Here is a 13,538-nt window from a genome sequence, read left to right as displayed (position 1 = left end):
CTGAAATGGAATATATTTTTCTTTGACAGTATTTAAAATCAAATTTTAAGAGCTTACTTTTTTCTGACTTACAAAAAAATGTAATCAAATATTTTTTCGAGAAAAATCCACTTAACTAATTTTACCCGAACAATTCAGATTTATAGTATGGAGATTAAAATACATAGATAATCTGTCTATTTTTAGTATGATACTTCCATGTACCTATAGGCTTCATGATATTTATCATAGCAAAGCAATATTGTATTAAAAAAAAGATCCAGCATGTGTTTATAATGAACTTAACGAAACATACAAAATTTAGAAAAACACTTTCTGAGAGAGTATAATAATTATAACCAATAGAAAAAATCTTTTTTTGAAAAAAGTAAGCCACCCCGACGGGGAATCGAACCCTGTATCTCCCGAGTTCACGCCCCATCCGTCGCATTTACCAATATGCTACGCAATAATATACTAATTGTGACAAATTTTAATTATTGTTCAATTTTAATACCATTCATCAGCGCTCTTCCAAATCAAGCTACTTTGGCAATCGATTTTTGTTTTTTAAATCAAAGTAGATACCTATTACTTCGATTACTAACCGACGTCGTGGATTTCTCCAATATTTTGTATGATGTAACTTACTTGAACTTGCTAGGGAGATACAGGGTTCGATTCCCCATCGAGGTGGCTTACTTTTTTCAAAAAAGATTTTTTCTATTGGTTATAATATTATACTCTCTCAGAAAGTGTTTTTCAAAATTATGTATGTTCAATAATTAGAATGATACATTATTAAATCTTGTGAATTATTCGTTGAATAAAAGAAATAGTTAATTATGAACTTGTATGAGTTTGATTTTAGTATTGACAACCTGCTGCCATACGAGTAGATGAATAAAAAGCGTACTTGTTCCCAACGTGTTCTCAATCCTTCAATTATTCACATAAATTAAAAATAACAACACTCTCCCATTACCACCACCGAAATCCAGTAAAACAATAATTAGGTAACATTGCTGAGATACACCGAACGATGACAGGACATGGCAACCATTTTGGCGACAGACATTATAAAATCAAATTATTTTTATTTAAATTAATGATATCCTGTGAGGATATGCAGGTTATTTCTATTAATAGTTCAAAGGCGACAAGAAATGAAAAGAAAGAGTAGGTTTTGTGAAAAAGAGTTTTTTTTTCGCCTGCAGCGCTGATTAATTGATAGTTTGAATGTCAGCAGATATATATTGTTTAAATATCTGTTTAAAATAGTTGAATAAAAAGAATAAAATAATGTAAGCTAAGAATTTATAAAATATTAACTATTTGTATTCTGCTAATGGGCGGTGCTTATGACCTACCTATGAACATCACTACTTATTAAAGACAATAAACTGAGATCTTGTAAGACTGAAAAAATCCAAGTAGAACAAAGGCAGGGTAACAGTCTAGCAGTACCAAATTCATTCTAACTGCCGTATTCATACACTTTTGAACCGCATTCAACGCAGTAAGCGGTTTATCGGCCAAATAAGAAAACTATAAAAAATGCATACGCCACGAAGATGCGTACAGGAATGCGCACCAAACTTAAAATGGCGGCGATCTGCGCGACCTTTTAGTGTCACTTTAATATACGTCTAAAATGAGTTCATCACAACAAGCGTTTAGTATGAGACTTGGAACGTGCCGTTGTGCTATAATCGGATTCATGATGATGCTAAATGATGCTAAATGCTGGTAAAAATGTATACAGATCGTGGATCGATGGAGATGTATGTAATATTGTGAATGAGGCCGCGAAACTGTATTGCCATATTATGGAAATATTTACTGGGTATACTTTTGTGTATCATTTTGTGCATTAAGAAGTATAAAATAAACATGATTTTATAACAAATAAATTATTTAAAGTTCATGATAATTATTCATTTATAATTATTAAATTTATATGGTACCGTTTGCACATTTTTACACCTATTCATAATTTCAAAATTTTAAATTAATTATCGGTAAATTTAAATTTAAAAGTTGGTAACATTGGCCACGGCATGACGCGTATTACGTCAGCGACGTGACGTCACTATTCGACAGATTCAAATTAGGTTTATACATGCAAATTTGCAGTAAATTGCTTGAATGCAGTTTGCTGTTATATGCATACGCCAGTAAGTCTTGCGACCAAGAACAAAATTGACAAAATTAGAATATTTGAATAAACATTCTGATGGTGGGCCACAATAAACTATTAAAAATCCTCTATTCAAACTGTAAAACTAACGAAAGGAACTTTCCCACGAGCTTTTAGCAGCTTTGCCTTAAGTGTCCTGCCGGCACTGCCAAGAATCTCAATCTTTACTTTTTTTATTAATCGCCATTTTGAATTGTACGTCACACATCATTCAGTAATTCTCAACATCGTTACCAATAATAATATTTAAATAACTAGACAATAAAGAATAGATCACAATTCACAAGTGCTTAGAAATCATTCAAACTTTACTTTTCTAGATATCGTGTAGTGATCTTTGAGATATCTCAATCCACTTCTCAACAACCAACCCATAAGACAAACAAATAACAGAAAAACTGTTAACAACGTAGCAAAGACATCGATTTCGTAATATTGTAATACATTGAAATTTCTTGCTGGTGATAATAAATGCTTCGCTCCTTTGTGCCTGATGACGTATTCAGTCCAATAGACTGCCTTTTCTAGTGGGGTTTCCTTCTGGTCTCTCAAGAGGTATTGTCTCCGTTTGACGTCTTCTCTGTATTTTGGCTCGTGTACAACGGCAATGATGGCATCGAATAGCATTTCAGATGTCAGTTCTTGGAGCTCCAATTTGAGGGCGTATCCATCAACTACTGCTTTGGCCGCGTTGGACTCGTGGTCGCAAAAGACAGGCATCGTGACAACTGGTACACCGTGATAGACCGTCTCGAACATGCTCAGGAGGCCGCCGTGGGTGACAAATGCTCTGATCTTGCGGTGACCTGAAGCAAAAAAAAAATATATGTAAATCACTGTAAACGATCAATGTATCACAAATTAATGTCAACTGCAGTACTGAATATTGCCAGTTCTATGAAGATTATCTGTGAATGGATGGAGTAGAGTGGATAATAGGTACGGTTTTGACGGACAAATTCGTTTATTCAATTCTGAAAGTAACTGATGTGAGCTTATTTTATTTTTTTAGCGACGTTAGTTAGTAGTTTTCACATAATTATCACGTGACGAATACTTTGATAAAATCATTTTATTACCATTGCAATACCAGCGCATCTATTATATACACAAGGCTGCTATGGGCGGCTATCGGCGGCTATCGAGGCTAGTTTATTATATTTATGTATTGAGGCGGTTAATTGTTACAATAAGTTAACCGTCTACACTGTCAAAAAGTGCTATGTTTTAACAGCAGATTTCTTGGCTGTGTTAATTTTAAGAGCGAGATAGACAGTTTTGACAGTTTAGACGGCTAACTTATTGTAACAATTATAATACCCCAATACATAACTATGATAAACTATCGATAGCCGCCGATAGCAGCCTTGTGTATGTCTAGAAACTAGCACCAACAAAGTAGAATAAATTGTTTCGCAAATAATACATACGTAATTATTCATACAACCAAAACATAATTACTTCACTTGATAATATTATCATTGTTACATATTGTAATTTAGTAGTATTTTTAAGCATATTTGTGTAATATTCTAGCTTTTTGTAAGAAATTTTAAACTGTTACGAAGCGTTAAAGCGATACGTCAGATGCGTATTTCAGAAACTAGATTTATATCAAATATTATGTAGAACTGGCATTTTAATACGACTGAAGGTCATCATGAGCCCGAAAATGTCGAGGAAAGAAGAACTTTACGGGGTAAACACAAAAATCTAATATTATAAAATACTTTTTTGGGTTGTTTAATTTCAAGTTTAATGTACAATATAATCATTGTGTTAGGTACAGTAATTAATTGATATCGCAAAGAGGGTTGGAAAGGTAGAGCTGATGTCACTTAGTTGTCATAAAATTTTAACCCTCTCAATTATTAATTTAGTGTAGGTATTTTAGAAAAATATACAATTTCATTCATTTGTATGTGATTAGAGATTGTTTACCCAAAATGATATAAAATAAAAAAAGCTTTATTATTTCTTACAAACAAAAAAAGTAAATGACAGTGAATTGACTATTTATCTAATGTATATAATATGACCTATGATTATATCTATCATGTATATATACTCGTATCTATCTATTTATGATTTTTTATATTTTATCTATGATATTTTTTATAATACATATTATATATTATTATATTAAGATTTTTATTTTTATATAATACTAATAATGTTTATATATTAAACAGTGCTATGTAACGTTTATAATATTAGTATATATTTTTGTATTTGTAGCTTAAATAATATTTTTAATGCTAAGATACTAGTTTGTTTGGTTTGTAAGAACCCCTCATCGGGTGAAGGCCTCCTCTAAAGAAAGAAGTCCCACTGGACTCTGTCTTTGAATTAAAAAACTTTGAATACAAAGTATCAATTTCTTCTTCTTTACCCAAAATGATATAAGGTATCTAAGGTGTAAATAAGTTTTTTTATGGACTCAGGTTATTTAGTCTTTTATTCTTCAGAATCATATACTTTCGTCAGAAAGAGTAATTTCGTGATGAAGTTACAAGTTTTTTTATAGGGACGAAAGGTAGTAGAAGTAGTACAACACATAACTACCTGTTATCAACACACTATCCTAAAAAAAATCTAATTGTCACTTGGATACGCCCTTTTAGCCTCAACAGTTTCGAATTGTTAAAAATATTTAGGTACTTACCTATTTGAATATTTTTTAAAAATAAACATTTATTATTTAATTTATCAATGCCAAAGCCATTAGCCTGCTTAAACGCGTGGAAAATCCATAGATAATTATATTATAACGGCATTTACAAAAATAATATTGTCACTAACGGAAGATACCAATTACTGCTTTATTTTATTTCACAAAGAAAGAGAAATTTAATTACACTCTATTTATAATAGTACCTATCCGACGCTTTGTGATCATTCATAGATATACTTCTTTGTTTTATTTAATCATTGACTTAAATTATTTTAAATTTTGTGTCTTATTTAAATAGTTTGTTAAGGTTAAGTCTAAGTACGTTATAAAAACTAAGTAATGGAGTAATCCGCGACGTCGGTCAGTAAATAATAAATTAATTGAAACCTACCTTAATTTAATACACTAAAACCGATAGCCACCATTATAACGTAATTCGATAAGCATTTCACGTAACAACTACTAGTTTAAATCATCGTAATTAAGTAGGATGTCCGTAGCATAATTGGAATAGCAAACTGACGCGAATCCAGAGGGTATATCGTCACTGTTCTGGCAGAGGACACTAATTCAAAAAAATGACATTTTGAGTTAGTTATACCAAAATGTTCCTTATTTCAAACTTTACCGTCTGGAAACCTTTTTAATAAATAAACAGTCTTTATTTTAAAGTCATCCTTTTTACAATTACTTAATAAACTCACATGATAGACCATTTCAAACATTTTAAAAACTTAAAAGTCAAATTACTCAAAACTAGTATTCTCCAGTTAGTGTGTTCTGCCAGAACAGAGACGCTATTATGTTCAAGTTCTGTCAGACTCGTATTTTTTCTACAAAAAGATTTTTTCTAGTGTGTATGTATATGCATGAGATTTTTTGAAATCATATACCTAGGTATATATTTTAAATGTATTATTATTAAAGATTCCATTTTTGTGTCCATGTAAGTTTAATTAAAAAAAAAACAATTGTGTTTATGTTAATTTTAAAGTTTTCTGACGAATCGATTGCCTCATTTGCATCAAAAAACTGAGAACGCCGCTGAGAATAAACTATTCATTAATTAATTCAGAGGTCCCTGAGGTCACACGCTATTAAATTTGGTAGCCCACGTATTAATCGGAATAAAAACGACTTTGGACGGTTATCGAGAACATTTTGCATCCCCTAATTGAATTTCGCTTAAAGCTTCGTGTTCGAGTAAAAGTTTTCTTGGCCCCGTCGGAATAACCAGGCAAAGCCAACAAACTTAGGAAGTATTTTAACTACTTTCAAAACTATCAAACGAGATAATGTCATAATATCGTAATTAGTTAGACCTTGGAGTTTTAAAAACGTGTACAATACCTATAATTATATTGTATTGGCTACAATCAATGACATTAATATGGACGAAGCATCTGGAAAAAAATGACACTCACTTTTTTGTCGGGTCTGCCGAATGGCATAATCTGTTCTAACGCCATTACAATAAAGGTGATATTGCTATAAATTCCCGATGCTTTTTGTCGGGTCTGCCGAATGGTTCGGTTCGAACGGGTTCGCTCAAATGAACATTGACACTCGAAACACTGTTCTAACGCCATTACAATAAAGGTGATATTGCTATAAATTTCCTATGCGTGAAATCTATCTATACACTATGTCTACCTATACATGTGCGAATGTTGCTATGCGCGAATTTACTTGCTAGCTACTGTATTGAGTGCGTTGTCAATTAATAATGTCATTGGCTACAATATATTGCAATTTACAATATATAGCAAAACATGCTGCAGTTTGAGAGTATATTCGATGAAGGTAGGATATGGGAGACAATTTTGTGTCCATGAAATAAACTATAAAAGATGTAAGTAATTAGGTAGGTATATGATATTTACAATTTCTGACTTAATTTGCTGTTTCTTATGCTTCAATTACATTATGATGCATCTCACGTACTGTCACGCTATCACGGCGAGATATTTAGTCTATGGTTTTGTCATTTTGCAGAATATTTTGAACGATCATGATCTCTGTAAATTCAATGATGGAGTAGCCTACTAACGTAATAACACAATAACATAATATTTTGAATAGAATCCAACCTGCAGACCATAGATTCTTTTGAAAACACATAGTGCCAACCGCTAAAAACAAAAAAAAAACACGCAATTTTGACATGAGTCGAAAATGTGTAGGCACGTAGAAAATGATAAAAAAACGTAAATAAAAAAAACGTTCATTGAGTCATGTAGGTATCGATGCAGTGCGTACAACGTGAGGTGACCTCATTGTTTTTCTGGTGATTTCAGCAGATTTTGCTAACTGACAATGTTCGTTTAAAGGTTCAAAATGTGCTACGGGTTGGGAGCACCAGTCTGATAATATTTTAAGCACCTATAAAAACGACATTACACACATTTTTCCCGTACAGTTTACTGTGACGTCACGTGATAGTATGCGACGTGCAGCATAATATAATCAGAACGTGACGTCATTGATATTAACATTTTTTTAATAATAGTAGAATAAAATCATTAATTAGTGCGAAATACGGAGCTTTTTATAGATTTTTACATAATTTAATGATTTTATGACAGATTTGAAATGGTTAGAGGCCCACTTTAAAAAAAATGACGAATCGGTTGCATCATTTGCGTCAAAGAAAATCGCCTCTGTATTTAATAAATTATACCAACCCAAAAGGTCTTGCTGCGGTAACCATCTGCTAAGCATGACATTGCTGGGGAGGTCAGACATGGATTTCAGTTCATCCTCCCACTTCCAAAGAACTTGGTAGGGCAGCCTGGCAAAGGTCCTCACGAAAAGTCGTCTAAGTTCTTCAGGCATGTTCGCTGCCTTCACTGAGGAACCCATCGAGACGAATATGAACCCGGAATCTCCGCCTTGCTGGATGAAATCCTCAAGATCCTGAAAAGAAATTAAACAGTATTACAATATTCATTATCATTCATATTTATTTACAAATTGGATTAAAAACAATATAAGAGTTTCTGTGAATATTATAATATTATCATAAATAAATAATTAATGCAAAAAGTATGATATTGCGCTAAAAGATTTTTTTTTATTAAACTGACATCTGTGTACAGAAAAAAATATTTTTGTAATTCCACGTTTCCACGCACCGCAATAGATGTCTCTGCCGATAATTAATTACAATATTATATTATACTTTTACTTCAGAAAATAAATATAAAAAATAAAGTGGAAATTCATTAGAATAATCTAGTAACAATAGAATAAAAAATAGGTATATGATTAAATTAGTGTTATCCTATAAACAACGTAGTTTTGAATAGTAATTATTTCTACTTCAGAATGGTAATACTTACGTAGCTCGTTTCGATTAAAAAAAACGAAACAATGTTCTTTTAATTGAATATAAAATACGATAAAAATACGAATTATTCAAAAGTATCTTGATGATATACTAAAGAATTTATTAAACTACATTTTTCGGCGTTTCAATGAATACGAATTACGACAGTTTTTTTTTAATAATTTTATTGTTAACGTATCTTTGAAGTTTTAAATTATTTGTATTTCTTTTTAATGTTTTAAATTTGTCTTGATAAATAAAAGTAGGTACTTTAAAAGGTTAAATTTCGGGCTCTACGTAACTAAACGCGCCACTGGGTACTGGGTACAAAAAAGTTTCACTTCTACAAAATATAATTAATTATAAATAAATAAGGATTCTGTAATATAATTTAATTGGGAAACGCTGATATAGTCTAATAGCCAGCAACTGCAGGTGTTTCTCTTGTAGGTAATAATTATTAAATATGCTAACGTCACAATACAAACCTTAGAAAGTGGCTTTGCCGGTTTGCAGTGAATGCAAGCGATCTCAGCTACGTTCGGCAGATATGGTCGAGGGTACGTCACAGAATGATGTCCATTCTGCAAGATGAAGCTGACATTCTTCACAGACTCGTAAGGCTTATCAACACTTGGACCCAGGTGCTTCTTCAAGACATTATAAAGCATATATTCTATGCTGATATAATGGCACGCTTCAATCACCATATGCCACATAGAATTGAACAATCTATTAACAAAGCCCATGTCATCTGTGAAAGCTTTGTTGAAGACTGGAGTGACAGCATATGGCGCTGGTGATCCTGAGAGAGATAGGCTGCCAGTGTAGAAGCCTACAGTGTTGATGAACATGAAGGGGACGTCGAAGCGAGTTTGGAAGCCCAATACGCATTCAGGAAAGGCACCGTCGATGATAAAGAGGTCAAAACGATTCTTTGGTAAGGATAGTAACTCTTGAGTTTCTGGATCATCCAAGACAGCATCACAGGCCTGTAACAAAGAATTCTCATGGTAATTTAATGGTATCATAATAGACAGTGTTAATTTAGAGATTATGTCAAAACAATCCAATAATTTTATATAATATAAAAGAAAAGGTAGTTTAAAACTTGGGTTCTCATTTCACTAAAACCAAAAACACTGCCTTTTTACTTAGCAGGGCAGAATTGTAGTCCTTCTTCTTTGTATACATACATACGAAGACACAAGTGGATAAAGGTGTTATGTTACATTTTATGACAAAGTATTTTTATTGCGTGGATAAAGGTGTTATATACCCATCTTTCATATGGATGTATCAAACATCTTAAAATAATCATTGGTCTGGCATTACGGCAAGGGATGAAGGGCCTATGTTCCTTTTTTTTTTTGGTTTTAGTTTTATTTTGTTATTTTCTCTAGTGGATGTAGGTGTCATGTATACGTTTTTATAAATAAATTACACATTTGAAAGTTTTAACAAACTATTTCTGACGTTAGTAAAATTGTGTGATCCTTAGTTACCACTTGAATACATCACTAGTTAAATTATCCTCAACTGAAAAAAATACATCAAAAAAACTTTGACCTCAATTTACTCAAAACTTTGATTTTGTAACATAACTCCTTCATCCACAATTACGTAATATTATGGCAAGGTTTATCCACACATCATGCATAAAAAGTCATGTGGAAGGTGTTTGTAGTTAAAATATTTAAAAATTACAAAAATAGCACAACAAATTTAAAGGATAATATTAATTATAAGTATGAGTTCTACTTCCTGTCAACCATACAAATGTTAGATAAATGCTGCTTATTCAATATCATATTATGTCATTAGGATAGAACGTCTTGTTTTGCACAAAACCTGTCAGAGAAGACTAGTTCATCTTACTTTTCTTCCACGAATATTTTGTTTTTATCTATTGTCTGCATGCCAATAACTTTATATTCTATTAATACTAAGCTCCCACGGATAAATTGAGTTGATGATTTTAAATTTAGACAAAAAAACAACCATTAGTGTACTCATTTACTTTTAAGCATTATATAAATTGGTACCTACCAAACTAGTAATAGTTTTAATATATAAAAAAAACAGAAAAGACAATGATTTGAAATACATACGTACGTGAGATAAAGCTCCATAGTTTTTCACAAAAGCTCAGTTCGTAGATAGCTACTAATTACGTGGTCAATATTAGTCAATGTCAACGTACTTTTAAAATAGCAACAAGATCCTTTGACTGCGGTCTTATTCACTATTGAATACGATAATTATAAAAATAGTATGTTCATTAGAAGGAATGTATTATACCTACTACCTATATGCAAAAATATAAAACTGTAGTGTTAATGGTGTAATATTATATAGTATATTTACACCAGTAGTGTACTAAGCGGACAGGTTGTCAGCCAGGGTTGGGGATACCGTATTATGGTATTCAGAAGGATAACATATTTTCTTTTTAAAGCTCAAAATATTCACATACATTCAATACCTATATGTAACAAAATTGTTCTCTCTTTGATAATCTGACAGGAAAACTGCCAGTCAGATATTTTCAAAATAAGATAAAGCTCTCAATTTCAATATTTGAATAATACATTTTAATTCTGTGGGATGAATCAAGTAAAATCTCGATTTTGAAGATATTTTTTCTCGTCTGCTGTACAAACTGTTTTCGCAAATAATGATTTATTTTGCTACGTACCAGGTACTACAATACCTGGCATTAGGTCTAGGACGATTCGGCGCCGGGACAACTGGGCGCCACGCAATCGAATAAAATTCGAAAATAAATAGACGTTCGTGAATATTATGGGTACTTTTAAAATATATATTTAATAATATTATTTATATGTAAATTATTATATTATTATTTAATACGTGGTGATAATTTAAATATGCACACGTAAATAATAATTTAATTGTGCATATATTTAAGTTGCAACGAGAATAAAGTTCTTTTAGTTTTATACGAAGCTTCAGGCATGATAATAATTCTCAATCCGCTATAAAAAAAAATTATTTTAATAGCAAAATGAATTAAAGAACACAAGTAGTAGACATAAACTTATTAAAATTCCTCGTCTACTTTCTGTACAAAATCAAATCTATTTATTTTATTCGACAGTGCGGGGCACAATTGTCCTGACGGCCAGTTGTACCATTCTCCTGGTATTGCCAAAAACAACTTTTCCAATTTAGCATTTAACTTGAAAAATACACTTCTGACGTATGACGTTAAATCTAGCGTTTTTAAACAAATATCTCATAAAAAACCTAGGTTTGCATGAAAATCGACAAGCTGGTCTTTTATATTTTATACCATATGCATACCAATAAGATGGATGTTACAATATTAAAATAATAATTAAATTTCGTATCTATTCCAAAAGAATGTTCAATTATGACTTATTTTTACCCTATAGTTTGCAAAACAAAATAAGACAGTTTTTTATATGTTCGATATTCAAAATTATATCTACTTACTCCGCCACTGAGCTTAAAATGGAAACAAAACAATCCCAAATAAATCCATTCCATACTCATCAATACAAATAGTTATTTTTCTTTTTTTATATATAATAATTTATTATATTATCCTCTTAGATAAACAGCCATTGTTCATCCAATTCAAATAGGCTTTTTCAAAGGATGTTTGCCCCTTTGACGACTTTAAAAATATGAAAAGGAAGAAAATAGCATAATGTCGTATTATTATAAGTCATTAACGCCATTTTAAACGTAGGTCACTGACTTCATTTATCAGTGGTTTCTAAAATAAGAGCGAAGTTTAAGTTTGAAAGTTTATGATAATATCAATTCGCACCGTGAGTGTAAAACCGAGGCATCTGCAAAATACATATTATTTTGGATATATTAGGGTTCGTTTTGTTAGGAGAAATAGAGTTTCTAAAAAAACCATAATATTTGGTTTCTATCTACATTATATTGCATGTTCTTTCAGTTACTTCACTTTTACATTATCAAGTTACGACTTTTGCAGTTGTTTTGCATTTAATCTCGAAATTGAAAAATTTGCAGATGCCTTGGTTTTACACTCACGGTGCGTCATGATGTAATTCAGTACCTAACTTACTAAGATATAAAAAAATATTAATGAAGCTAATTAAGCTAATAAAATATATGGGACCTTCAAAAATTAAGAATTTTTGGAAAAAAAAATATAGAAAAATTTATTGTTCTCAAAGTTTTATGGAAAGATTGATCTTTTGTATATTATGTAATCTTAATACATTGGACGATAAAGACGCGCCCAGCGCGTAGCGATTAGGTAACCATTCGATATAGTTAGCATGCTATTTAAATATCGTAATTAAAAAGTAATTATATAGTCAGCAGTCAATGTGACTGTATTAATCAATTTCGTATCTTTTTTTATTTACTTTACATTATTTGTATATAATTATGTTTTTGATATTGTGTTATATTCTATGTTTTGTAATCATTTTACTTAGAGTTAAAATGATTCTCTCAATTTAAGCTATTTCTACAAATTAAAATATCTATTTTGCTTACAATGGACAAAGTCTATGACATACAAAAAGAGCACAATTCTTTATACACATTCGCATTAAAATATTAATTTCGTAAAAATGCGACTTAATAACTTTTAACCTGCAACCACAGAATTATTGATATATTATACAATTTCTTTCATTGTGTTTATTATCAATTCATCGTGGAAACGCATTGTATTATTGATTTAATTTAATAAAAAGCATTTTTTTAAATGTCCCTCTGAGGCAGACGAAATCGGTCTAGATTTATTCATTAATAATTACAAGATAAAAAGAACTTTTTATATACTACGTTTTTAAATTTCCTGTTGAATCATATAAACTTGACAATTCTATGTATTAATAAATACTTTTTTTGTACTTTATAGAAATAGGTACTGAATAAATATTATAGAATACTGAAATGTCATTTTGACATTTCATATTGATTTCCATAGTAACGCACGTATATATTAATAATTTAGTTACTAGGACCATCCGCTTAGCAACCAATAATATTATTTTACTTTTTACATCGGATTTCTTCCGAAATAACTTTTCATACAAAACAGAATTAACTGAAAATTAATTCAATTCTACTTGAAGGTGGCTAAAAGTATTAAAAGAATGCATCGGCATCGTGTTCTGATATATTATAAAATTTTCAAATGTCTAGCTAGTCGGGAAGATAGTTAAAAATCGATTGCAAGATTCGTACTGTATAAAAAACTACCGGACAAACAAGAATACGAGCTAAAAAAAACGTTGTAAAAATGGAAAAAGTACTAAAAAATGCGTTTTAAATCAATGATATTATATAGTATATACAATATCAACAAAGCAGGA

At 30.9% G+C, this 13,538-nt stretch overlaps 1 protein-coding gene across 1 annotated transcript in view; it reads right to left on the bottom strand.

The window, feature by feature from the left end:
* Positions 1–2,402: 2,402 nt before the first annotated feature.
* The window catches only part of Ugt50B3 (UDP-glycosyltransferase family 50 member B3), a 195,586-nt gene continuing 184,450 nt past the window's right edge, over positions 2,403–13,538 (bottom strand). Inside the window, exons 4-6 of the mRNA XM_085948738.1 lie at positions 8,670–9,173; positions 7,538–7,769; positions 2,403–2,985 (exon numbers count right to left, since the gene is read on the bottom strand). Of these exons, the coding sequence (XP_085804864.1) occupies positions 2,477–2,985; positions 7,538–7,769; positions 8,670–9,173 (1,245 nt within the window). The 3' untranslated portion in view covers positions 2,403–2,476. The remainder of the gene's footprint in view (positions 2,986–7,537; positions 7,770–8,669; positions 9,174–13,538) is intronic.

Source organism: Rhyacophila brunnea, unplaced genomic scaffold, assembly GCF_057557595.1.
Source record: "Rhyacophila brunnea isolate RB1 unplaced genomic scaffold, BYU_Rbru_1.0 scaffold_21, whole genome shotgun sequence".
In the NCBI taxonomy this organism is placed as follows: Eukaryota; Metazoa; Arthropoda; class Insecta; order Trichoptera; family Rhyacophilidae; genus Rhyacophila; species Rhyacophila brunnea.
This window is presented reverse-complemented; position numbering and strand designations above follow the sequence as displayed.